The 26294-nt window shown below is 41.2% G+C and overlaps 1 protein-coding gene across 1 annotated transcript in view; it reads left to right on the top strand.

Moving 5' to 3' along the window:
- The window catches only part of WWTR1 (WW domain containing transcription regulator 1), a 78023-nt gene extending 52311 nt beyond the window's left edge, over positions 1-25712 (top strand). Inside the window, exons 3-6 of the mRNA XM_067301523.1 lie at positions 9770-9987; positions 20193-20326; positions 20799-20911; positions 21974-25712. Coding sequence (XP_067157624.1) covers positions 9770-9987; positions 20193-20326; positions 20799-20911; positions 21974-22158 — 650 coding nt within the window. The 3' untranslated portion in view covers positions 22159-25712. The remainder of the gene's footprint in view (positions 1-9769; positions 9988-20192; positions 20327-20798; positions 20912-21973) is intronic.
- The last annotated feature ends 582 nt before the right edge of the window (positions 25713-26294 follow it).

Here is a 26294-nt window from a genome sequence, read left to right as displayed (position 1 = left end):
AAGGAGGGGAGCCTGGTCTTTTTTTCTTCACAATGTCGTGACTAAGTCAAAACTGTAATATGGCTGTTTTGTTTTGTTTTGTTTTTTAAACCTCTATAGACATGTGTTTTTCATCAGACTGTGCTGCGTGACACCTGATGCTGGCCAGTTCCTATGAATTAGGCACTGGACTGCCTATAGACAGAGTAGAGAAAAAGACCCACAGCTGCACCCAGACACTTCTGACACTAAAATAATAAAAGCTGGTACAATCAGTTCAGCACATATGTCAGAAACAATTTACACCTGCGTGTTTTGGCTTCTGCAACCTGCAGATCCTCTTGCCCACAGAATAATCCTTGCTTAGTATATATTCGTCAAAGTAATCAACAGAAAGGTCTCCTACAATATTATAAAACCTAATTCACTAGAATGTTATTACTTTAAAAGCAAAGAAAAGCAATAAAAAATTCATTGCTTGTCTAACTGCTAAAAGAAATTTACATGGGTCCAACTTGAGAGGTGAACTAAATGGTGGTAATTCCATGGACTGTAAAACTGTAATGAGACTGGCTGCACACTCTAGGTTTTGATCTTAGCTCCACATTTTTATTCGCTTTCATTTGAGCTGAAAAATTGTGCAACAGCTGTTCATTGAAGAGGCTTGCTTCATTTTGCAAAACAAATTTGTTTCCTACAAGAGAACTGAATTATAAATGCCACCTTGAATCTGTCTGCTAGAAGGATGAATGCTTTTCAGTTGCTAAGTCCCATCTTATCTCCTTTACTATACAGAGGTGAGTTTGAGCTTTTGGGGTTTTCCGTTTGTTTGCAGAACCTTAGAAATGTTCCAAGGGGAGTGCCAAACCCTGTCTGGTGAATTTGAGCTTACTGAAGATCGGTTGCCTTTTCTTAGTTACATTTGGACCTCTCAGAAGCAGCCCTCATGTCTTAAGGTTCCCCCGAAAAACAGGCTGAAAAGAATTGTTAAAGCATCACCAATTTGTTGGTTGAGTGTCACTGAACTGAAGTTGGCATTCGTACTGGGTAGTCTAGTTGGAACACGAACAGCAGGTTTTTCTTTCTAACCCAAATTCTGTTATGCTCCTCATAGCATTCAAATATAAATTCGGAATTCAAATATAAATAATAGCAAGCATTAATAAAATCAAGTAAATATGACAACAAATGTACCATATGATTATATCATAAGGAACAGACTTTGCAGAATGTCACTGTTCTGTAAAGTTGCTCACTTCCCTTTGACTTCGCTGGGCTCCTTCAGACCTTCAGTGACACAGTGATATCAGCTGTGTACCAAAAAAGTCTTACTGTGATGTGTTTGACTCTATGGCTCAGTCGAGAATGGTAATAGAGAATCAGTAACAGTTTGGGGTAGTTCCAGGAGAAGTACAGTAACAAACCCAGTTAGGTAAAAGACTACTCAAAATAAACTTAGATATGTAGCACAGGGATAGTTTTGCATTATTGCGATTCTTTTCATTCCAAATAGTCTATTTAAAGATCCACTATTAATTTGAAAACTAGGCTATACCAGCCATATCAAACATCCTTAAAGGTGTTCCAGGCAGTATATTTGTTTCCCTCTGCATGTTTTCGTAGCTCTATCTTTAGGAAAAGCTACCTACCTTCTACCCCCAAAATATTTTTCTTTCTTGTTGTTTGAAGAACTCACACAGTAAAAAGGGGAAAGCAGTGATAACTCTTGGTCCTGTAAAAACTATATGATCATACCCTTCCACACCTCTTCTGAGGAGGCTAGATTTCTGCCTGGATGCTGGTTTTTGCCCAAATAGATACCTTGACAGGATAAGAACTAACTGGAAGCACTAATATGGTGTTGTGCACACAAAGAACAAGTGGAGGGGAGTGGGGGGAGAGAAAAAAAGAGGGAGATCATTTTAGTGATCAAAAGTATTGGCACAACTGTATTTATATCATACAAGTGTGACCATAGCTTTTAATGGTATTGATTCTGTTAAAAACAAAAAATCTGGAAAGATGCAGGTAGTTATCTATGAAAGGATTCATTACCAATTACTGTATAAACTAGAGTTTAATAATAGCAAGAATCAAATATTCTATTGAGATGTACTTTTGGAATTGTCCTGTCCAGGGTAATGTTTAATCTGTGTGGATTTGTAAACCTCAATGTCAATTTTGCTAGCATAGATTTGGTAAAAGTATATAATGATGTTCAACAAAAAACAGGTCAGAAAAAAGGCTGCCAACAAATCTGAACTTTGTATTTAATTTATTTTGTGGACAGTCCAGCCATACTAAATATATCATTCCAGGACTAATATGTTGGGAATTTACATAATTTTTTTTTTGCCACAGTGAAAGAAGATGATCATATTTTTTGTCATAAGATATCAAGAAGCATACATAGGACCAATGTGAGCAGACCCTTTGACTTTACAGGGTATAAAGATGTCTTCTATAATAAAGATTTGTTTGGCAAGAAGTAATTTTTCATATGTAGCAAAGCACAAATCATTCACTAGTATTTTGGTTTATTTCCACATGTACCTTGGCATAGTCTCCCCATGCAGTCAGAAAGTTTTAGGTATTAGACAACATCTACAATCTCCTCTCCAGCAGAGAAGCTAGCTCAGTGGAGCTATAGTATGTCCAGATGTCCTCAGGTGTGGCTTCCTTTTTCACCCAAACTTTAATCGGTTATAATATAAGGATTTTTTTTTTTTTTTTACATTTGTTTGGAATTACTAGTTTCTGGCATCCTGTTTGAAAGGTACTGAAAAGTGCATCAGATCAGTTGTACTACATATGAATAGGCAGCCCAGCACTTTACAGAAGCATTTCGTTTACTTTACAAGTGCTATGCAGTCACTGTGCTCTTGTGCAGTAGGACTGTAATTTCCAAAAGCCGTGGATGGACTTACTGCACATTTGCTATTAATTGAACTACCATGCATGGTAAACTCCAGATTGCTGGATTTGCTCTATATACTCAGATGCTCTGTGCAGCACTTGCACAGATTTTTGCCAAGCATCTCAAAGCTTTGTATCCAGCTACCTTCCTAATGGAATTGTTCAGTTCGTCCAAAAGTCCCTTTTCCCCTTTCTTTGTCAGAACTCCAGTGGCAAATCCTTTTGGTTGCGGCTGGTGCAGCAGTACTGTCTTAGGTTTTCTGAAGCACCATTCAGTAGCTTTAATGCTCTGCAAAACTGTAAGATTTCTGGGCTGTTAGCTCATATATGAGAAATAAGTGGGCTGTAGGTTTTGCATTAGCGCTACCAATGCCTGTCTCTGGCTTTGTTTCCCGTGGCTCGGTCTGCTACATCGCCGCATTTCCCTACAATGCATCATCTGTCTCAAGTTGCCACTAGGTTTGCAGGCAACCTGGAAAGATCATTCATCACTGGTAGACGTTCTTCATGTTTTTTGACCTGGACATTTCTTTAGGTCTTCTGATTTTCTCAGGTTAGGTCAGAATTTCTCAGAAATCAATAGCTGTTGATGTAGGAAACTTCCATTTTCAGTATAAGCCTGTCTACATTCAGCTAGTATAGTCATCTCTCTTGTTATCTTAGGAGCATCATGCAGCGAACCGCAAATCTGAAATTGTGTGAAGATCCAGCCCAGGTGTGGTATGATCCTCTCAAAGCTGGTGCTATTATGATTACACAAAATGAAGTGGATGTCTCTGTGCTGTAGTCCATGAGTTGAAGGAGGCTTAGCTTGGGGATCAGACAACTTGTGCCTCTGAAGGACCAAAGTGCCTCTGGAGAAGTCACGTAGAGTGGTACGCTGGCATGTCTGTGCTGTACTGCCCAGAACTGCCAGTTCTGGGAGCACATTGCAGAGATGCTTTGGTGTGTTGCATGCTTTCCACAAAGTCCAGAAGGATTTATGAGCATAGGCTTTGCATGACCTACATTACCTACAGGTAATACAGTTGCTTATGGACCCTGATTGGCCCTGGGTCCAGCACAGGACTAATCCAGATCTGTTAGATACAACTAGTACTGATCTGCATAAATAATAAAACTCATCTACGCTCTGAATAATACGTTGTTACTTTCAAATTTGACTGTTTCACTCCTGGCCTATCTGGAGAACATCAATGCTGGATGCCGTTCTTAGTGCCACAAGGAAGAACGCTTCTCTTAGGTAAATCAGGAGCACATGGACCAGAGCGTCTTTGGCTTGCTTAATATCAAAAGTACCGTAATTGCTTGTGCAGATGCAAACCTCTTCATTGAAAATGACAACACTCAGAGTTGCCCAAGAGTGTCTGTGGCACCGAAATCTTAAAGTGGTTCTGTTTCTCACAGTCTTTGACTGTTGTGTACAGTCTGGGCATCTTTACCACTCCCTCCTATATTCCAGCGTCTGTAGGACTGCAGATTGGGACGGGCTGTTCTGCACAGGACTTGTTCCACTTGCCATAGCATATGAAGGGCTGGTACAGAAAAGCCCTAAAATTTAAGACCTTAACTAAAGGCTTGCTCATAACAATGTATAGCGCCTTTCAGTGGAATCAATGCAAAAGAGTACATACAAATCTACCATGATTTAATTACCATTCAGCTAGTTCCTGGACTCAGCTGTTTTATTACAGTACATATAACATTTTGACCCTTAGGATATATTTTTAGAGCAGCTGAATGCAGCAGTTGCTGTGGGAAGTGCTGCAGAATGTCCCATAGTATCCTATGTTGTATGCTAGATTTTGGGTTCATTTTGTCTTCTAGTTAATGGATATATATAAAAAAGAACTGCCTAACACAGTCTCATATTTTATACTATTTTTATTTCCTGAAAATATTTGTGCTAGATTGAGATTAACTGAACGTGCATTATGTATGCATGTACATACATAAAAACTAGTTTTGACTTCACAAAAGTAGACCACATATGTACTGAATCTGCTTGTGGGACATCACTGTGATTGCACTCAAGAATAATTCAAGTGGAATGATGCTATTTTACAGTTGGTGAAATCAAAATTTTGGCCTTCACGTTTGTGTATTTATGAACTGGTTTTGAATGATTAAAAAAATGGTTTTATTGCCATATCAGGTTAATGCTCCATTTTAAATTAGACTTTATCAGTAAGCATGTTTTAGCAGATACCATGACAAAACTATCTGTACTTGTTTGAAAGCACAGTAAAAGCAGACACGTGGCTCCTCTATACTTGATTTTTCTGAGCCTAAAGCGTTTAGGCTGCTGCGAAGGAAAGTGCCTGGCATTCACACTGAATGGAGAGTTACCTGCATCCCATTTTTTTCTAAAGCAGTGTATGCTGGAGAAAAATGTGGTGTCAGCAGGCTCAGACGCCCCTCAGTTGGTTTCTATCTCCGCCTCATACCTCAGTGCTCCTGTCAAAGGCCGTTCCAGCTGGTGGCGGTTTTGAACAGAGCCTTTTCTCTGGACCTGTGTCCAAAGGCCTTGGATGTACGGAGTGCTGCGGAGAAGGAGAGCGGAGCCGGTCGGTGCGGGTGGTGGAGCTGGCTCCTGCCGCCCCATGCCCTTCTGTGCGTCGCCGGCACTGAGGCCACCTGCAAAACTGTCCCCTAGCTATGTCTTCACCAAAGCGAGAGGATGTAAATCGCTTTTTCTAGACATAGAATGGATTTTTGTCATTTCTTAGCAGTATGATCGCACGCTGACACACTTTGCTTGTGGGTGTGCTGTAGTTTCTGTGCCCCGACATCAGGCAGGGGAGAGTTTACTTCACCGGCTGTGCTGAGCCTCCTGCAGCTCCTCGACAGCATCTACCCAGGGGTAGTGCTGCTTGAAAGAAGAGCGAGTTTTGCCTCCTAGATTTAGAGTTGACCGGACCAAAACATGCTGCCGTCCCCACGAGAAGAAACGGCTTGGAGAGGTCTTGGGATCAGCATCCCTCGGCGTTTCGGTGCTGTCCCCGCACCGGCGGCTGTAGTTCTGCCTGTGGCGCAGCGTGGGGACCGGTCAGCGGCTGAGGAGCAGCAGCACGCGCTCTCTACGGAGCTCAACGCGGCAAAGGCAACGGATCGCTCCACGACAAACCGCCTGGCTCAGGCCCCAGCCCTGAGCATGCCCCGGACACGCTGCTTGGGCTGCAAGTCTGCACCTAGCTGTGCCCGGTTCTGTCATTTGCACGTGCTGCTTGGATGAAAACCGCTCTCTTAAGGAGAGCTTGCTGCGTTGCGGCGATCCTCCCGCCAGCACGGACCCGGAGCGTGGCTGCCCTGTCTCTCAGCCCCGGCACCCGGAGATCTAAGCGTGTGCTTGCGCACGACAGGAGTTAAATACCTGCTGAAGTGTTTATGGCCTGAAAACGTTAACACCAGTTTTACATTGATATAATTTATGTAATTTTACTTACAATATTATTTATTTTAGCGTGAATGAGAAGAGACTAGACCCACTGTGTCTTAAGGTGTGGTTGCGGATACTGTTTTCCTGCGAGGAGGGTGGTGTGGTTCCTGCCCCGGCCCCCATCGCCGCCGTTCCCCTCGGCACTGCGGGCTTCAGCCTCTCAGGGTTTTGCCGCTAGTCAGTGCCGACATCGTCAGTTGCCTGCTGACTGCAGCCAGCTTCTCCTTCCCACCTGCGGGTCTGGGTTGGTTCAGCACAAGCTTTTTCATGGCTACCCAGTGCCTTTGGCTGGGAACTGATCTCCTCCTTTTCCCCAGGCATTTTTTAGCTTGCATGTGGCCACAAAAATGCTTGTCAGCCCCGTAAAGAGGCAGCATGTGGGCAGGAGCAAGCAGCTGGGTGTGGAAGAACAGTAACAGGCCGTGCTCCGGTTTCATGTCATCAGTTGTGCGGATACAGCTGCTTCTGGACCACGCGGAAAAGGAATCGGCGGAAGGGTTATGTTACTGCAGGGCTGCGCTCGGATTACTTCTTGAGCTGGATTTGCCACTGAAGCTAAAATACGCAGCTGCACTCTCAGATCGTGGTTTCACAGTCTTTAATTACTGGAGCTGCGCGGTGCTGGGTCACCCGGAGAACAAATTCGATTCAGATCGGATGTGAGCGCGTGTAAACACTTCTGCCGAGTAGGACGGGGCAAAGTTGATGCTTGCCCAGTGCCCGTGTCCCTGCCGTATTCCTGTTGTGACAGGACGACAACACGCGATTAGGCCGCTCGGAAAATTTTAACTTGGAACTGGCAGAGTGAGTTAACTCCAGATCAGCATTTTGCATCGTAGGGTATCATATATTTGATCCAGGCTGTGTAATCACCAATCCATCTCCTTCAGTGCACGCTTCCAACAGTGTTTGCTGTTCTGCAGTTATCCGTGTTGCTCATCCCTCTCCCTCGTTTTATGCAGTGCTGAAAGGCCAGGTTACCCTTCAGGGCCAGACAGGCGCTCAACGGACGCGTGTCAGTATCTGAGAAATGGGGAGCTGAGCTGAGCATTCAGCTTTCGTGTGATAAGAACAACAGCGAGTGAAAGATAGAAAGGAAGGTACAAGTCTTAGTCCTTTGGAAAGAAACATCTCGTGCCCCTTCTAGAATTTTGTTATCTGGGGTGTTCTTGCTGGAAGAGAAGAGCTTTTTTATTTATGTTATTGCCTCATTAGCAAAAAATCATTGAAAAAATGCCAATGAATTTTTAAAGAACTACATGGCTGCCATTCTTAATCCAGACTGGCTTTAGGCAGGCTCACTGTATGTCTTTTTTTTTTTTTTAATTAGAAACGTAAAGGTGCAGGAGGAAAGAAGGTTACAAGGTTCATGAAAGGCCTTAGACTGCATTGCTGGTAACTAGTATGTTTTACTCGCAAATAAAGTGGAGGAACAAGCAGAGGCTGTGCCGTTTTCCGTCTTTGTCTCTTTTTCTTCCTGGTTTGTCCTAGCCTGATCCTGCGAGGGAGGCCTCTCTCGAGAGGAGGGGTGGTTCTGCCTCCACGACCGAGTTGGCCTTGCTGCTGAGGGCGACAGCTGAAATTTTGGCTTTGTGGCGTGGTTATCAGATTGACTGTGCCGCTGCACAAAGACTTGTAACTTCTTTTGCAACGGGTTTCTCAATAAAGATGCCCCTCCAATGGGGAATTCTGCTCTGATTTATAGTTTCTGAATTTGACCAGAAAAGACTGTGTTGATTTAAGTAACACTACTGTCTGAGCAGCCTTCCTCTGTTTGCAAGTGAAAGAATCAAGCTGGTTTGCATGGACGTAGGTCAGGTTTGCTTAGAAAAAGCTCCCGGTGCCCTTCTGCCTTCCGCGGAGGTGCTCCAGACCTGTGCTGGGAATATCCCCGCAAGGGGGGTCATCTCCACCTCTGAAGACTCCCGCAGATGAGGTTTCACATGTTAATGAAATGTGCAGAAGGCTGTCTTGGTCTGTTTGCATATCCAGATAACATGTTGTGTTAAATCAGGCCTAAAATCATCAGTTATTTTAATCTCCAATTTATTAGACCTTTTTCATTTTGAAAATGAAACCATGAATTGTAATTTCAGGCTTACCTGACCTGTGTTGAGGGGAGTTGCACCAGGGCTGAACTTGGCCTCTTTTGTTTGATTAATTTTGTACAGGCTCACATTTAAGAACTCATTAAACTTAGTTTTGGCCTGATGTAACTGCTTAAAATAGCAACGAATTTAGACTATTCTTTCAATACAAGATTGATAAAGATTTCTGCTGAGTTTGCTAAAGAAATTGGTATAATGTACCAGTAACTTGCAGATTACACTGTTTTGCTGTAATAATTCTTATACTATCAATGCAGATGGCTAACTTTCCACTGACTGCAGCCTGAAACACAAAATGTCTGCGGCCATTTGGAAAAAAGGCGCACTCTGTTCAAAAGAGACAAAAACATCTGTTGGGAAAAGTTAGCAAGTGCCAATAGATTGCTACTTTTTTTTTTGTAATGAATGTATTAGAAATTCAATTTAACTGTCCTTTCCTTGTATTTATTGTTTCACCTACCTTGATAAACGAAGCGAACCTGTGTGAAGGACAGTATGGAAAGTCGGTTCACTGTAGCTGCTGTTTGTGGCCGGTACCTTCTGCTCACGCTGCTTTTTTAACCTCTGGCCGTCCAGCTTGCCGCTGGATCTCATTAGACGATGCTTTTTTCTTCAGTGATAGTTCTAACGCTGCTTTTCATTGCCGCAGCGTGTGAGCTCCTCAAGTTCCTTACTGTGTTTATGACACTTCCGCGAGATAGAAAATTAATATTAACCCCTCGTTTATAGATGAGTGCACAGAGACTGCGACTCGTGCAGGGCAGCGCGGGAAGGCGATAGCCGTCCTCCGCGGTTCACGGCTTAGCTGGGATGGAGCATCTTCCACCTCTGCGTCGCTGGAAGAAGCACGCATCCCCTTCACAGCGGCGGAAAACACCGCTGTTTATAAAACCGTCCTTGTTGTTTGTGCTGCTGCTTTTTTCTACAATAATTAATTCAGATCTGTCAATAAAGAAAATGTAAATGTCAAAAACATTTTAGTTAGTTTACTGCATATTATAGGCATGCAATCTTTAAGAAAATTTCAGTTAAAAACATGCATATCATTTACTGCATATCATTAGGTAAATATTTGAACATATTGGGATATATATAAATATTTGCTGTATTATTATTTTGCATATTTTATATACAAATTAAATATTGCAGCTTATTTATTAAGCGATTGCTAGTATCAAATCTTGCCAGGTGGAGTGGTTATTTCAGTCATCTTGGTATTAACAATAACTGTATGCTCACTGTAAATGCACTCCATGTGTCCTTAGCCCTCTGTTATCTCAAAGCGCAGTTCTGCTTCTCCAGCAGTGATTTCTGTTCTTTCGCGCAGTTATGAATCACCAGCACCAGATCGCAGCCGGCACCGCAGTGCCTCAGCAGAGCCGCCCGGCACAGGCGCCGCAGCCGCAGCCACAGCCACAGCCGGGGCTGCTGAACATGCCCAGCGCGCTGACCGCACAGCAGCAGCAGCAGCAGAAGCTGAGGCTCCAGAGGATCCAGATGGAGAGGGAGCGCATCAGGATGCGGCAGGAGGAGCTGCTGCGGCAGGTAACGCCGAGGATGCGCCCTTACCTTGTTCGAGTGCTTTTGGTTTGATGCATCCACGTTTTTACCAGGCACAATTAGTAGCTGTTACTTTATGTCAAGATCAACCATTGTTTTAGGTGAGGATAACCAAAAAGCTAATAGAGAGCAGAGTCTTCATGAAACAAAGAAAGAGCATTTTGTGTTTTCTCTGATCTAGCACTGAGCAGAGCACAAATGCCATCTGTCTCTGCATATTGCCGTCCTCGGAAGAGGAATTGTAAAGAAACAGACTCAACAGGTACAGAACTGCTCTGTGTCTTACCGGCTATAGTAGCAGTTTAAGGACCAATCTGTGTATTGCAGCTGCGTATAAATCTAGAGCAATTATCACTGATTAATTCTCAGTCTACCCTGGTTTGCATAATAGATAGTGTCCACGCTTCACTGAGGGAAAAAGCGGAGTACACGGGGTTGTTCTTGACTCTGATCCCAACTCTATAACCTGCAGCCTTTGCCTTTGAATGAAAATAAAATCAGATTCACGTCTTATGTGAACAGCTCTGATTTGTGGCTTTTTCAGAGATGGTTTCTTTGTGGCTGTTTGTGTATTGTTCTATTTCTTAAGGTTCAGCTCCAGAAAATGACTCATATTGTACAAAATAGGTATGTAGCTTCCTTTACACTGCTTTAAGGAAACGAGCAGTTTTAACAATCGCAAAGGATGTTTCTTCTGTTAGGGAGAACTCCACTGATGATGCTATGTTTTGCACAGTATTATTCATCAGCTTCCTTAGAGAACATAAATAGTCTGTTTCCCTCAGGAACAATGTGTGAACTAAGTAAATTTTGTCAAGGATATTGCTCACCATCATGGCCAGTAGCCTTGTAAATGCTGCACTTACAGTCCTACCCACCTTTGAAAATGGTGACTTCCACAAAATAATCATTTTGTGGAATTATTATTTCATGTCTGCAGTCCTTTTGCCTTTGGGATTGTGCCACAATTTGTGGTTATTTCAGGGTAACATTTGTTTATACTGTATTTAGAAATGCAGTATGACATTTCTTGGCAGCAGGTAGAAGTACATTTGTCACTGGGCTAATGACACCAATTGGCTGAACTTTTCTGATGCTTTAATAGAGTACAGTAAGTTGCTGTAGTGTTTTGAAATTTCAGTGGTTTGTGTACAATGCAAAAAGAAACATGCCCAAAATCCTCACACTTAGGTGCCCTCGGAGGAGCATCAGCAGTGTCTGTGCCATCAGTTGGCTAGACACAAGGAAGTGAGGAGCAAAGCTCTCTCTGTTTCTTCCAAGTCTGGAGGTAAATGAGTGAGAGGAAACAGCGCAGAAAGCAGACTGGAACGTGTAGAAGACATTGTGGGTGGCAAAGTAAGAGAAACTCACTACACCTTTAAAGCCTTTAGGTCAAATAGAGATCTGGATGATCAGAGCAGGTTTCCCAAAAGGGAGATGTGCTCACAAAGGTCTTAACTTCTTTTATAAGCAGTCCTGAAAGCCTCACATTAATGGCAAGCTTTTTGGTTTTCTCTCTGCAGCCTTTCTATATTGGATTTGCTAAATATGTTGTTATTTAGTTGGGGGTTTTTTTGATTTAAACATACTTAGTGAAATTAATGGAAGAAAAGGTCTTTAATGTTTGTAATGACTGAGAATTTGAGGTCCTCTTTTTCCATGCTTTTATTTTAGAACATTTGTAATTACATTTTACAAAAACAGCAATTTTCAAAACAGTAATAATAGACATTATTACAATTGCTTGCCAAATTAAAGGTTATTAGGATTGTCTTGAAAGTGCTTTCTTTTTATCCTATAAAGAAAATGCAGTTTGTTGTAGGTCTAATATAGACTTTAGGCTAATATAGGCTATAGGCTAATATAGACTTCAACAAGAATATAATTGGACTTTTCTCCCCGTGTATAAACTATATGTAAGTCAAATAACTCTCCAGTTACACCAGTAGCACCTTAGTAAGTCGATCTTGTTCTGGCAGAAAGACCAAATTCAAGATGAATGTAGATGCTATCATATAGTGGGGTTTTGTAAAAGAGAGATTTGATAAGAAAATGAAAATGGATGTCTGAAAAGAGTAGAGTTGCAAAAAATGTTACATGAGAGTATTTCTAAAAAAATACTTTCCAAAAATAATTTGCTTCATTTGTATTTTTTTGCTCTTTAGCCTCTTTCCACTAAATATATGTACAAGAACTTTAAAGAAGGTTAATTAACAAAATTAATTAACAAAAATTCATTAAAACATTTTGAAACTGTACAGCACCACCTAGCTGCATTTGAAGCAAGCATTAAAATTCCATTCTTTTACAGCTCCTGCAAAAACACTTGCCTATCTTTATTCATGGGATTGTTCCCATCACCTCTGGTGAACGTATGCGCGAGCTCTGCGTTCAGCGCGTGTCAGTGGTCTTGCTGAACAGGGGTGAAAGGCAGAGATGATTCCACTGCAGTCTCTGAAATTTTTTACCTGCTCATGTCATGGCCGAATTTGACCTTTGTGGTTCAGACCTGACTCTGAGAACTGCACGGGTGCAAACTTCTTGTGCCCATGTTCAGTTTCCATTACCCTTAACTTATGGGAGTTTGCATTGCCCCACGTTTCCTGCGTATGCAAGAGCCACTGAGCTCCGGATGGCGCTCCCTGCCCTGAGCAGCAGTCCCGCATCTTTCGCATACCTCCTCCTTCCCATCGGGAGCTCGGAGCATAACGGAGGAGGGTGTGGGAGGCAAGTGGGCTATTAGTATGGGTTAGACATAACTGTGATCATGCTGGTAGCGTGTTTAGCTATTTTAACTCCCTTTGGCCCTCTTCTTGCTTCAGGACAAGAACAAATTTGGCTTCAAAACAGTTGCACCGTGAACACGAGGTCTGGTTTCGCTGCCCTGCTGACCGCATTTCACTTTGGAGCTAAAACATGCGCAACACCCTGCAGCTGTGCTGTGCTTAATCGAGCCCCCAGCTTGCGCCATGCCACGCGGCACCTGCGCGGTCAGAGCTGGGCGCCAGGCGCAGCAGGACAGCATCGCTCGACATCAGTGCAGTTCTCAGCGCTGGTTTAGCTCTTAGGGAACAACGTATTTGCCACCCGAGGAGAGGAGAGGAATCTGTAAACTCCATGCTTTGTAAGAGCGCGCCGTGAACCTCTGCCGGCAGCAGAGCAGCACTGAGCCCCGGCAGCTCAGGAGCACGCGGCCGATCCCTCGGGGTCCGCGCTGGTTCCTCCTGCTTGGACTCTTCACGGCCGCTTTTGCTTTTCTGGTGCAACCTGTCTAAGGGGAAGCCGCTGGGTGAGCGCGCGCAGCACCTTCCTGGCACCCGAAGGAGGCCGGGAGGGCTTGTGCTCCCGGCTGGAATTCCTCGGGCCGCTCACGAAGCTCCTGCCAGCCCGGCAGCAGCTGCCGGCTCCCCGCAGCCGCTCCTGGCTGCAGCTGCCAGCCCGAGCCAGGCGTGGGAGCAGGATGCTGTGCGCACGCTCGCTGCCTGGGGCACCCGTTTCCTTCTTTGTCCTCTTCCCCATTTAGCTCCTGAAGTCCCTAGAACAGAAAACTGCGTATGTGCAGAAAGGGCTGTTTTGTCATTCTGGAAAGAGTTAAATTTATTTCTTACGGATTTGTTCTTGCCAGCTTTCCAAAGGAAAAGGGAGACCTGCTGCTCAAGAGCCCCGTGGAAATGGAAGTAGTAGGAGGCAATGTCAGTGAGAAACCTCTGAAAGGGTCGTAGAGAGAAGGTGTCCCAGTGCCTCCTCTGTGCGCGCAGGGGCCGTCTTTCACCATGCGTGGAAGGGCACGGATAGCCACGAAAAGGCAACGCTTTTCAGAGGTTGCTTTCTGCTTCCTCAGCCCTTTTCAGTAAATACATCTTGGAGCATGGAAAGATAAGGGGCTCAAAAGAGGCTGTAGAAGGAACGGTGTGTGAGGATCCAGAGGAGGAGTCGTGCGTGTTTTGTCCTGGCAGAGCAGGAGCTCACTGGCCTGCTACAGTCTGAACAGAAAAATCCCTTTCCGTGCTGCTTTCACTGCGTGGGTTGGCTCATGCAGTATCTAGATATTTCACTTTCTGCCCTAAGTCTGAGCACTGGCAGAAGACGAATTACAGTGACTAGCAATGTAAATTCACTATAAAAATGTTTCCCCCCCCAGCCTGAAATGACGGTTTGAGAACCGAGCGCTGAGCTCAGCTCGGTTCTGCCAAGGAGGTTCCAGGAAACCTGGCGGTGAATTTCTGGACTCATCTGGCGCCCAGCAAACGGGTTACATCAGAGCTGTGTTCAGAGGCAGTGAAGAGTTCAACACACGCCAGTGCCTTGAAGCCTTTAAAGATTTTGGTAGCTTTGGCAAATAATCACTAATGAAGCTTTTTGACATGCCTTTGTAATGTCAAAATACTGCATTTATTTTTTTTATTTTGATTTCTTACTTATTTTGAAAATCTCCTCTAGGTTTTTAACAGCATGTGCTGTACTGCTAAGTGGATTATTATGGTCATTTGGTACTTTTTGAGGTAAATGCCGAGGACTATCTCTGTTGGCCAACAGGCGGTGCTTCTGCTTTTGAGAGCTAAGAAAGCTATTGTAGCTTGTGACTGCAGTATTGTCATCCACCATGCTGCAAGAGGTCTCTGATATTTTTGCTAGAGAGGTATTTTAAGCTAGAGAGGCCATCCATAAATATCATTCTTAAGGTTGATCATTATTAGCCTTGTAGTTATGTTTAAAAGGGAGAGGAGGACACAACAAGCTATCACGCAGCTTTGTGACTGTGTGGTTGATCCAGTACTGTTGACCATTGCTGTAATAATATCAAAGAAGCAAAGATGTCTAACATTTGTAGCAATGCTAAAATTGTAATGTGACTTCCCACCACATAGCATGCATCAGCCAGCAAGAGGGGAGGAGCACACCTGGATGTGTGGTGTAGCCAATGCTCCCTTTGCCTCCCAGCCTAACTCTGACGCCAGCCTGCAGGATTCTGTTGCTCCGTGTAAAGTGCACACTGAGTTGATGTGACAAGTCAACATGCAGTATGTTGAAATAAAGACACACAGGGCGCTGTGCCATTTTCCAACTGAGGGTAGATCAAATGACTTTATAATAAATTAGTGTTTCTTGCACAAAGAGACAGGACTTAGGTTTTGTAAATACCAGTGGGAGTTTTTATTTAGGATGCTGGAGGCTTTTTAGCTCACAAATTGTCTTGCCTTGCAAGGCCTAACTAAATCCTGGAGTAGACTGTCCTGGAGTGCGCTGCTGGCCCTGCCGCAGCTGGCAGCCAGGAGGCCAAACGCTGTGTCTGGGTACAGGAGTAATAAACAGGGGCGTGAATGAATCGCTCCATGTTGAACCGATCAGTGGTTGGCACCATGTTTTCCAAAGAGATCAATATCTGAATTTCCTGATTGTATCAGGTCAGCTGCAGGACAAAAAACAGCCAGACAGCATTAAGGTCTCCAAATATATGTGAAATTCACAGCTGTTTGTGTGGGAGCAGTAAGTCCAGTGCACTGGCCAGAACGGTCATTCTGTCAGTGCTTTCCTATCTGCGGGAGGGCAGTTCAATGGAAAAGCTCAAGGTTTGATGGAAAACCTTCTCAAATGGCTGACTGTTTGTCCTGCTGACCACAAGATAAGTAGCCTGATGCATAGGGGTGATGTTGTCTCTGAGCCCTCAAAACTATTTTGTTAGTAGCTGTTCTGAGCTACCATTGGAAATCAAATTACCATAGAAACAGGGAGTGAGGTACGGAAGTTGCTGGTGTTTTAGTTTTCCCCCCCCTTACAATACGACATAGAAAAGCTGTGTGTCTTCCAGGAGGGAGGCAGTGTCTGTGTCATCCTGTAATCCAAAGTTGCGATCGCAGCATGGGTCAGCTGGCCCGAGTCGCGGGCAGCCAGGCAGACGGCCAGTAAGGACGACCCCGAAGGGGCGAAGGTTTCCGCTTGGACTGCCCTCGGCATGCGCCCGGGCACCTGCCCCACGCTGAAACCGCTGTCATGGGCTCCCGTTAGCGTGGCCTGGAGCAACCAGCGGTGAGACGCGGGGCGGCTGTGCTATGCCAGCGGTGCGGAGGCCGCGGCGTGCCCGGGCCGTCGGCACGCGGATGCACATGCCCGCCTTGGCCGTGCATAGCTTGCTCCGGGTGCCACGCGCCGCCTCTCGCCACCCTGCTGCTTCGAGAGGAGCATCTCGAATACGCTGCGTTTCTATCTGCTAAGCTAAACTTCAGGTGATGCAGGTGCAGTTTTGATTTGTCGTTTTGCCAGAAAGGACAAGTCAGCAGCAGCAGATGTAAGAAATGCTCTGCTCTGTTCAGCACTGCTTAGTTGGCTGGGCATTTTTGAGTCAGTTTGTAAGAAAAATTAAAAGGTTTAAGGAAGGTCTTGCCTATTTCTGTGCAGTTCAGTGTGAGGGGAAGAGTATTTCTTTCATGAAGAGTTAAAGATGTGAAACTCTGTGAACAACACAACATCTCATCTTTCACACAATTTTCTTGGATTATATATGCAGCTACATTTTTTAAGTGGCTGGAGCTTCAGAAATGTGCACTAGTGCCTTGTGTTTTGTTGTTTTGCAGGCTTTGTTGTTTTTTTCTCTATTTGATTTGCTTTCAGTTCATCTCATGTATGGTTACACGACATACATAACCTCAGAGCCTGCAGCTTTGGAAAGCTACCAGAGGAATCATAGACTTAAGGGAGAAGAGCCATCTTTGAGACAAGGGAAGGAGCTGTTTCTGTAATGGGCTTGAAGGAAGAAGGCATGATGTGAAGAATGAGAAAAGCCTCATTTCCTGTGATCATTCAATTAAATGTGTTCCATAAAGAAGAGATTTCGCTCTCTGTTTAGAAACTATTCCATGTACAGGTTTTTCAGTGTTATCTGAACACCTTTCCTCACTTTCTTCCTACACATCTTTTGTCCTAACACAGTACTTCTACAATGGCTGTGGGAAGCAGTGGAGTGAAGACATGTCTTTCAAAGTAATGGAATTTACTAGTCTCAGAAATCAGCTATGTCTTTGGCAGTTCAGTGAGAACAATTACGTAAAATTAATTGCTTGGATAGAGCTTTCGGCTGCCAATGTGTCATTACCTGTTGTGGAAACACAGGGCACTAGAATATCATCCCTGCTAGGCATCTGGCATTTTTAATTAAAAAGGTTTCAAAACTCTCCTGCTGTGAATCCACCTACTAATTGTCAATAAAAACTCAAATAATGCCCTTTCTTCTCTACAGGTGTGTGGATTTTTTGGTGCTGCTCTCTGATAGAATAATTGGTCGTTATCCTTTGCCATCTCTGGTTAATTGTTATTATCTGCTTTTCAGAAAATAGTATTTTTCTGCACAGTCTATTTTTAGTTCCATTTTATCTCTTTCATAAGCCAGGACCTAAGCAAGACCCCCTCCAACACACACATACACAGTTCCCAACAGGTTGAGATGCTGATTTGTACTATATGACCCATTTGAGGTTGCTGGTTACAGAAGGATTTTTAGTCAGCTTCCTACAGGCAACATTATTCAGGCTTATGTTCAATACAGTGCAAATATATTGAAAATACAATTGATTTTAAATCTGATAATTAGAAGAATGGCATAAGAGCTGGCAGGAAGAGACTAATAAGAAGAATGACCCAAACAGAGAAGTAAAATCTTCTAAAGAAAGATGTCTGCACACGCAGTCATTGTTTTATTCACAGCATGGTTGGGGTTGGACGGCACCTCCAGAGCTTGTCTAGTGCAGCCCCTGCTCCAGCCGGTTGCCTGCAGCGGGCTGCTCAGGGCCGCGTTCAGGCAGGCTGGGAATATCTCCAAGGATGGAGACTCCACAGCCTCTCTGGGCAACCTGTGCCAGTGACCAGTCACCTGCACAGTAAATGGGGTGGTATTGAGGCTGTCGTTTCAGTGCACTAACAGAAGTCCAAGCCAGTAAAGACAGATTATCTGCAGCAGTTTAGGAGTTAGTCGCAATATTCTGAAAGAGACAAATACTTGAACCTTGACCAGGATGTTCTCAGTTATTTCATTTTTAGTAATAGTGACAGCATAGTGATAGACAACGTGTATTTTACATGTTGGCAAACTAGGAGAAAGGCTTTTGTTTTTTTTCTGTCCCAGTCTTATCTTTATTATTGTGGAACGTTCTCCAGTGAGATTTGAAAATGCAGTGCCAAAATATCAAAAACATGAACTTTATTGCTGAACTGAACTCTAGCAAAAAAAAGACTTAGCAAAGTATATCCTGCCTCATTTTGTCTATATTCCTTTTATTCTGTCTTCCTTTGTCTGTCTTTCTGTCTTTCTAGTATTAGCCTTGCTTGAGTTGTTGCTGTAGCTATCTACTTCTAAAATAATAAAAAAAAATAACTCCATCTGGACAGTTAAAAAAAAAAAAAAGATCTGCCCCTTTTCTGAGATTTGTACATTTTCAGATTCTAGATTATTTAATTTTAAATAGAAACAAAGCGATTAGAATTGTCATTTGACAAATGTAATGACATACATAAGCTATCAGCTAAAAATCTTCAGTCTGTTTATTCTTAATATTTATCAAAAACACATCATTTAATGTAAATTATTATTTATCAATGAATATATTGATAACTTGATTATAAATGAAACATTGCATTAATGCGCACCAATATATGTTAAGTACCAGTGAGTACTTGTTACCTTTTTCATGAAGAGACCAGACTGGTTCTCCTCAGTGAAGAAATAAATTGCAAACATAGTAAAACATCAAATTCTAGCCTCAAAAACATGTTTGTCTTTTCTGTATGGGGGACTGTGAGCAACTGATTTAGTAGAGAAAGATTTTCTGCAAGGATTTAAATAGAATGTTTCCTTTACTCATTTCATAAAAATGAATAATAATAATGGGGCAAAGTAAACTAGGTAAAAAACTGATACAGCTTTACTGATTCTAAGGTCTTTGGATATTTGTTTGGAACATCCCCATGGATCCAAACAACATTTGTATTAGAGCTTTGTGCCACTAGATGTCGTGGTTGTTTCACAGAGATACAGCTATAGGGCTGTAGCTTTTAGGAGCAGTTCAGAAACAAGTTTGCTTTGGCCCTAGTTGCTCGTTTGTCATCTTCCAGACAGCATGCACGAGATGGGTCTTTAGGCAGATGGGTATCACCGGGTGTGAGGTTCATTCTAAAGATTACTGGACCAAATTCTTGGTTCCAGTGGTTCTCTTGTAACATGTTAAATACTTTATTGTTGCAAGTTAGATTTTTCTGCTTTAGTATCTAGTAAATTACTTGTTCTAGTAGCAACTCACATAGTTTCAAGGCCTGAATTTGCTCTCTTTTGTACCAGTTTAAACTGAGGGCAGTTTCACTTAAGGGAAGCTGTTAGAAACTGATGCATGAGGGATTAAATTTAAATCTTTAGTTTTTAAAATATTTTATTATTGCTACTCCAAATCAGGTCTCTGAGGACCTGGGCTCACTGAACAGTAAACTGAAATTGTAATTTGAATCTTACACAGCTCTAGTTCACGTGTGAAAACCCTCAACTGGAGTGAGCTGGCCCATAAGGTGCAGACAGACTGTCAGTAATCAGTTTGCATGTGCAGGCCTGACAGTGTTTTATGGTGGGGCAACACACAGGTTGTCGTAATTTATAATTTAGGTAGTTTGATTTTTTAGGGATTATCTCTGTGGCCAGCAAAGCCATAGATGTGCAGTCATTCTGCGGGCAGATGTGCTTGTTCAAGATGTGACTCTGCCCTGGCTGTCTGCTGCCACCCCTCACCAGGGGTTGTCGGTCTGACTGCTCTGCTGGGAGAGCCGTTTCTGCGAGCGTTTCATGGTCTGCATCACGCAAAACCAGCGAGCGCAGCTTAAATGGGCAAACAGGTTCTCGGATTCTGCATGAAGCTGGTCAGAGAGCCCTCAAACATGTGTCTGATGGCTGAAGTGTGGCAGTGACTTCCAGCAGCAGTAGTAACCAGAAGGTAAATGTCACAATGTTTTAAGCCGGCACAGGTGAGTATGAAAGAGGACATCCACCTACATTATGATTTTCTTCACATCATTGTAAACAGAGAGTTATCAGCTACAGGGTTTAGAATTACTTTCTTAAGTAAGATGTACATATTGTACATGTTCACTTTTTATAAGACTGAAGTATTTCTGAATGGTTGGAATAACCTTTCCCTTATTATTTATTCACTTTTTAGGAAGCTGCGCTATGCAGACAACTTCCCATGGACTCAGAAAACATGGCCCCAGTTCAGACTGCTGTGAACACACCTGCAATGACACAAGACATGAGGCCTGTTACAAATAATGGATCAGATCCTTTCCTGAACAGGCAAGTTCATGTCTTCCTCATTAGACACTTGGTTCTGTTGCCTTATCTATACTTCTGAAGCTGTCTCTCATAAGCAGATTCTTGCTTTGCAGTTACTGTGAACAGGGGATACAGCCTAGTGGCTGACCTGAAAATGTTCAGTTTATACTTCAAGAAAGAATCTTAGAAAAATCAAACAAATGGTAACAGGTATTTTTAAATGTACTGTACCTGTATGCAGAGGATTCTGGGTACATTGCTTTGGTATAAGTAGACTCAATTATTTTTAGGCTATTAAAACAGGTTTTGTCTGGAGATGTATGTATGCGTGCATATTGCACCACATTAGTGTCCAACAATTGAGAAAGAGGCTTTGTGAGTCAGTATTTAACTTTAATATCTAACCTATTGCTCTGTCTTTTCAAACACCATGATCAAGGACTATGTCTAACAGAACATCTTTACTGAGGCTTTTTTGTATTTCAATTTATAGTGGCCCATACCATTCCAGGGAACAGAGTACAGACAGCGGCTTAGGACTGGGATGCTACAGTATACCAACAACACCTGAAGATTTCCTCAGCAACGTAGATGAGATGGATACAGGTATCTGATGTAGCTTAAAGTACAATAATAATAACAACTTTTTGTTATAACCAATAATGTTTTATAATTGCATAACTAAACAATAAGCTCTCAGTTTCTGATGCAAGAGAACAGACTGCCACTATGGAGGAAAAGGCCTCAAAGATTCTTAGTGCCTAGAAGGTACCAGATTCTACCCTCTTACCTTAGACTATGATATTAAAGCAAATGAGTAAATGTTGGAAAATCTGAGCCTTAAATCATGTTTTAATACTGTAGTCCAAGACAGGACAAGAAAAGTCTAGTCCTGGGTTAAATTCTCAGTACAAATCACTGCATTTTCTAACTCTGGGAAACAGTCTTATGAATAAGAGTCTCTTACATGGGCAAAGTTGGATTTTCCTTCAAACAGAATGTGTTCAGTTATTTAGCTTTTGGTATGTATTTATTTTTACATCAGTATCCTCATAGTGTTTAAAATATTAAAATAAATGACTAGGAAATCGAACAATTTTTTCCCAAAGAGTGAAATTCTCAGTGCTTCCTCCCTCACCTAAACTTCCTTTTGAAGTCATCAGGAGTTCTGGATGGTACAAAGAGTGAGAGGTTTAGCTCTTAAAAGGTTTTCATGCCCATTATTATTAATTTAGCAAAAAACCCCATAATATTGTAGAGCTAAGTTCCTGTAAAATTCTTCTCTCAATTACATGCCATGGATTGAATTCACCCTTGTGCAGAGAGCAGGATAGAGGGTTTATACAAGACTCGGTTGCATTGCTCCCTCTGCAAACTAGTGAACTTTGAACAGTCACGCTAAGAGGAAGGTCAGAGGCTGATTACATTGAACACTGCTGGAAAGGGTCTTTTATACTTTTAAGAGCAAAGCAAGGGTATATAATTAACTCTTACAAGAATATGTTTTCTGCAAGCAAATATGGTTCTGAGGTAACGTTTGTAGAGGATACAAAGCTTACAAGCGCTTATGGGAAAGAGGGAATCTAATTTTTTTTAATCAGCTGTATTGTTCTAAATTACCCATGAGAAGAGATCAGTATTTCAAATATTCTTCTTTACTTTTCCTAGGAGAAACTGTAGCACAGACAACAATGAACATAAATCCACAACAGACACGTTTCCCTGATTTCCTCGACTGTCTTCCAGGAACAAATGTTGATCTTGGGACTTTAGAGTCAGAAGACTTGATCCCTATCCTCAATGATGTGGAGTCAGTACTCAACAAAAACGAGCCCTTCCTTACTTGGCTGTAATCATCTATTATTTAATGCTGATTCAGCCCATAATGCAATTCAGCATTTCCTTTTCCTCTTGAAATAGAGGTAGAGCATCTGAAAATCCTCAGAGATACAACTTGCTGCCTTAATGACTTTTGTTATATCATCTTTATGGTCAATTTAATCTCTGCCTGGATTTGATTGACAGTAACCTAAATATAAAACACATATAAATATCAATTTCTCACTTAAAAAAACCCCAAAACTCTATTTTATACATCTGTAGATGGGTTTTTTTTCCTTTACAGATCAGGCAGAAATGTTTCACTTTCAGGACAGAAAGTGTGTTGTGTGTGCATGTCCGTATCTGTTCTAATGGGTATTGGTTAACATCACAAACTCTTAATGAATCACAAAAGGTGACTGCTAGGTCACTTGGTTCAAAAACCTGCACAGCATCAGACCATGAGAGCAGTTTTATTACTATATTTATGACAATAATACAAAAGCTTTTATATAGCTTTCCTTAAGCTTTAAAAATCTTTTCATTATTAGTAAAGCTGTGCTGTATGGAATGTAGATTACATCTGATCCATATCAGCTCTAATAATTTTCATTATACATTTGTAAAGGCACAAGCAGTACTATTGCAATTTCTTTTTCAGTATATTACTGTATAGTTTCCAGATAATAAATACTTCCAATTTGAAAGTAGCAGAATTGTTTAGTAACAGTTTTACGCTACTGTATTGTTGTAAAATAAACCAGATTGGTACTAACTACTGCCTTAAAAAAAAGTGATTATAACAAGCAATTTTTAAATGGATCTTAGATTTTGATGTTTATTATATTAAGCACTACAATTTTGTAATTTAACACATGAACAAATAATTTTTTATATAAATCTGTGGCAAGTATCTTAAATGCAAAAATATGCTTTTAAAATCAGGACAGAAAAATGTGGCACAACTTGGTAATATCATATGTAGTGGGGAAAAAATGTTGCTCAATGTTTTCAGTAGTAATGTTTTTAACTGACAGTGTTAAACTGTACATGTAATTGTATACAAGAAGAAAGATGGTCACTTTATCAGAGCAATGCTAAGCAGTATTGTTACTTGTCTGGTAAAGTTGCTTAGTTCTCAACTCTTTTGCTTACTACAGTTGGTGTACAGGACTCAAGGCTGTTCTTTGTATTCCTACCTATTGTATATCCTATAAAGGCTTCTTTATCAGATGTTTGGGACTGAGAAGGCATCAAGGACATTACACATGCAGTTCCCCTGAAATGCAAATGAAGTCCTGAAATTCGTAAATATTTTGAACTTACATTATTTATAATCTATGAATTTAAGCTTTTTATATTGAAGAATGTGCCTTTTATGAAAGGCATTAAAACACTTCTCTGAGCTTGATCCAGGCTATGTGGAGAGACCAAGAGATGTAGCACTCAGTGTAAATGTGTGTTTGTCAGGTCTAATAAAAGTAATGAGATCTTACCGATGCACCAGAATATTGATCAATAAAGATTTTTTTCCATCTGGTTGGAGGAAGGTAGGTGAAAAGGTCAGAGATGAAGTGATGGGAATATGGAGTAGATTTGGAAGATGAATGATTATGTTACAACTGTAGATCCTTAGCGGGAAGGGTGGCTGGAGATAGGGATACATAGAAAGTGAATCACCAGTAATCAGTAAAAAATATGATAAAAGAACTTAATACAAAAAGACTACCTTGTAAAAGATGAACTGCTGGGTCCACCAGAGAATGAAAGTTAAAATATACACACCAAACACTTAAAAAAGAGAGGGAAGGCAAAGACCTAGAGCAATGCAGTTGTATTACGCAGAGAAGAGTAGCTCTTTTTATGTTTCTTTTTTTATATAAAATGGGATGTGACAGCAGAGTTGTGTCTGCACAGAATTTAATTACTGAATGGGCATTGTTTTTCTTTTATTCTTTTTTTTGGGGGGAGGGGGGTATTTTTATTATTTTATTTTTGCTAGAGCTAATCATTGAGATAGCAGAACATTCTTTTAAAAAAACAAGGGACCGAGCAGGCCTGACCAATGTTACTGTAATTATGATTAATCTCTCTCTTTTAAAGATTGCTTCAGGTTGTCATCTTACATGAAAAACAGATGGTTCTAAGGCTTTGTCCTTTAGTTACATGACTGACTGACTTTGTTTGGGTTAAAGAATTGGAGATTTGGGGCATCTGATTGTGATGCTAAAACTTGTAAGGCCAGTTCTTCAGCGCTGCATTACTGGCCTAGCAAAGTGAAAGCTATTGGTGCTAGAACGATTTACAATAGCTACAGATCTGAGCCCTGATATGTTCAGTTGATATTGCACATCATTAGATAAAGTTTAGAAAATGCAGTTTGTGCATTTGCTAGTAAATCAGTACTTTGGTAAATTTAAGTTTTGTCATAATAAAACATATTCCAAGAAGATCAGGTTCTCAGCTGGTGTGAATTAGCTAACATCTATTGACTTCTGTTTGGCTACACTGATTTTCATCAACTGAAGGCCTGACTCCATGTTTTTAGCACTTACAATGAAAACTGATGCAGCTTTCTAATAAAATCACACATGATAAGAGGTTTATCAGAATTATTATGAAGCTAGAGGCCTGATTCTCCTTTCACTGGTGTTTCAGGAGGTTAGGTGTCTAGGTTCAAAGACCTTAAAGAGGTAAATTTGAAACTGTTTTCATATTTGATAATGAAACAGCAGCAGAGTTGAACAGGAAGGTGCTATATGAAACACTACTTCCAGTATAAAGCAACTGCCAAGATCTTGGTCAGACCTTTATTCAATCCTGAACAAAATCATGGTTAAGTTAAAAGTGATTCTTTATACAATAAGCTTTTCATTTTGGAATGGAGAGCATGCATCAGATGAAGTGAAGCAACAACAAAATCTATTTTGTAAGGTTTTTTTTTTTTTTAAGTTTCTGATTTTAAACAGGCTTATGGCAGAACTTCAAGTATTCAAAACATACATAATTCTTTTGAAACTAAATTTATTGCTGACAATATTTCATTGTATTATTTCAGGTTGTGAAATTACATTTATTTTACTAAATTTACACTGTATACTTGTAGTATAAATACAATAAATATGCCAGCTGGACAGTTGTACTGTTGACTATCATTGAGGATGACATACATAAATGCTGGTGATACGAAAGTAATGGGATGTTGTTAATTACAACTTGTATTCTGGTAACACTATTAGAATGTAACTTAGGGAAGGACTGGGTCTGACTTTTTGAAAACAAATGCTATTTGGGGGAAGGGCAAAATTAAAATGTCTATTTTAAATACAAGAAAATATGGGTGTTCAAACAAACTTTTTTCCTAATATACTACATCCATGTATGTGCTAGTACTTTAACTTTTTTATTTACTTTTTCATTTTGTTATATGACTTGTGTGAGCATTTGTTTTTAATTTAGAATACTTTGCATACAGCTTGTATGCATCAAAAGCAATCAGATCAAACTGTTGTATCCAGGGTTTGATTCTGTTTTTTATTTCTTTGATCTTGTACGTGAAAAATAAATATAAGTGAATTTAAACCTATTGGATGCATATTGGTTTATTAAATTATTTCTGTTTTATCTTTGGAGGTTTTTAGTATTTGCTTTTCTGGGAATTGTATAACAGTGCTTGGAATAAAGGTAAGGACTTACTTTTCTGTGGAGAAGACATTTTAAATTAAATGACTGGCACATAGCAAAAAAAATGCTTTATTTTACAGTAATGTTTCAGTTTATTAGCAGCTGCCAAGGACATTAATGATTATTACAGTTTTACTCATAACACTTCCAAGTGCTCCCCAGGGACATCATTACTTATGTCTTCTAGCGTTAGGTTGTAATTCACTAACACAACTGTTTTGATACAATTTAATACAATTATCTCCAAACAGAAGATTTAGCACAAAGTCTATTTGCCACTTACCTTCTGTTTTGGGGACTTACATAGTGCGTTGCTCTCAGTCTGATCCCTTGTACAAGAAGTTTGTCTCAAATTCTCCATTGAGAAAATACTGTCTTCTTTCCTAGGAGCAAGCCATTAAACTTAAGTATCCTGGGCTTGTATTTGAATATCTAGTCTTTACTGTCACGGTCCATTAGAACTAATTCTGAGGGTGTTCTAAAC

Source organism: Apteryx mantelli, chromosome 9, assembly GCF_036417845.1.
Source record: "Apteryx mantelli isolate bAptMan1 chromosome 9, bAptMan1.hap1, whole genome shotgun sequence".
NCBI classification, from domain to species: Eukaryota; Metazoa; Chordata; class Aves; order Apterygiformes; family Apterygidae; genus Apteryx; species Apteryx mantelli.
The sequence above is the reverse complement of the archived record's forward strand: the minus strand, read 5'-3'. Positions and strand labels throughout refer to the sequence as shown.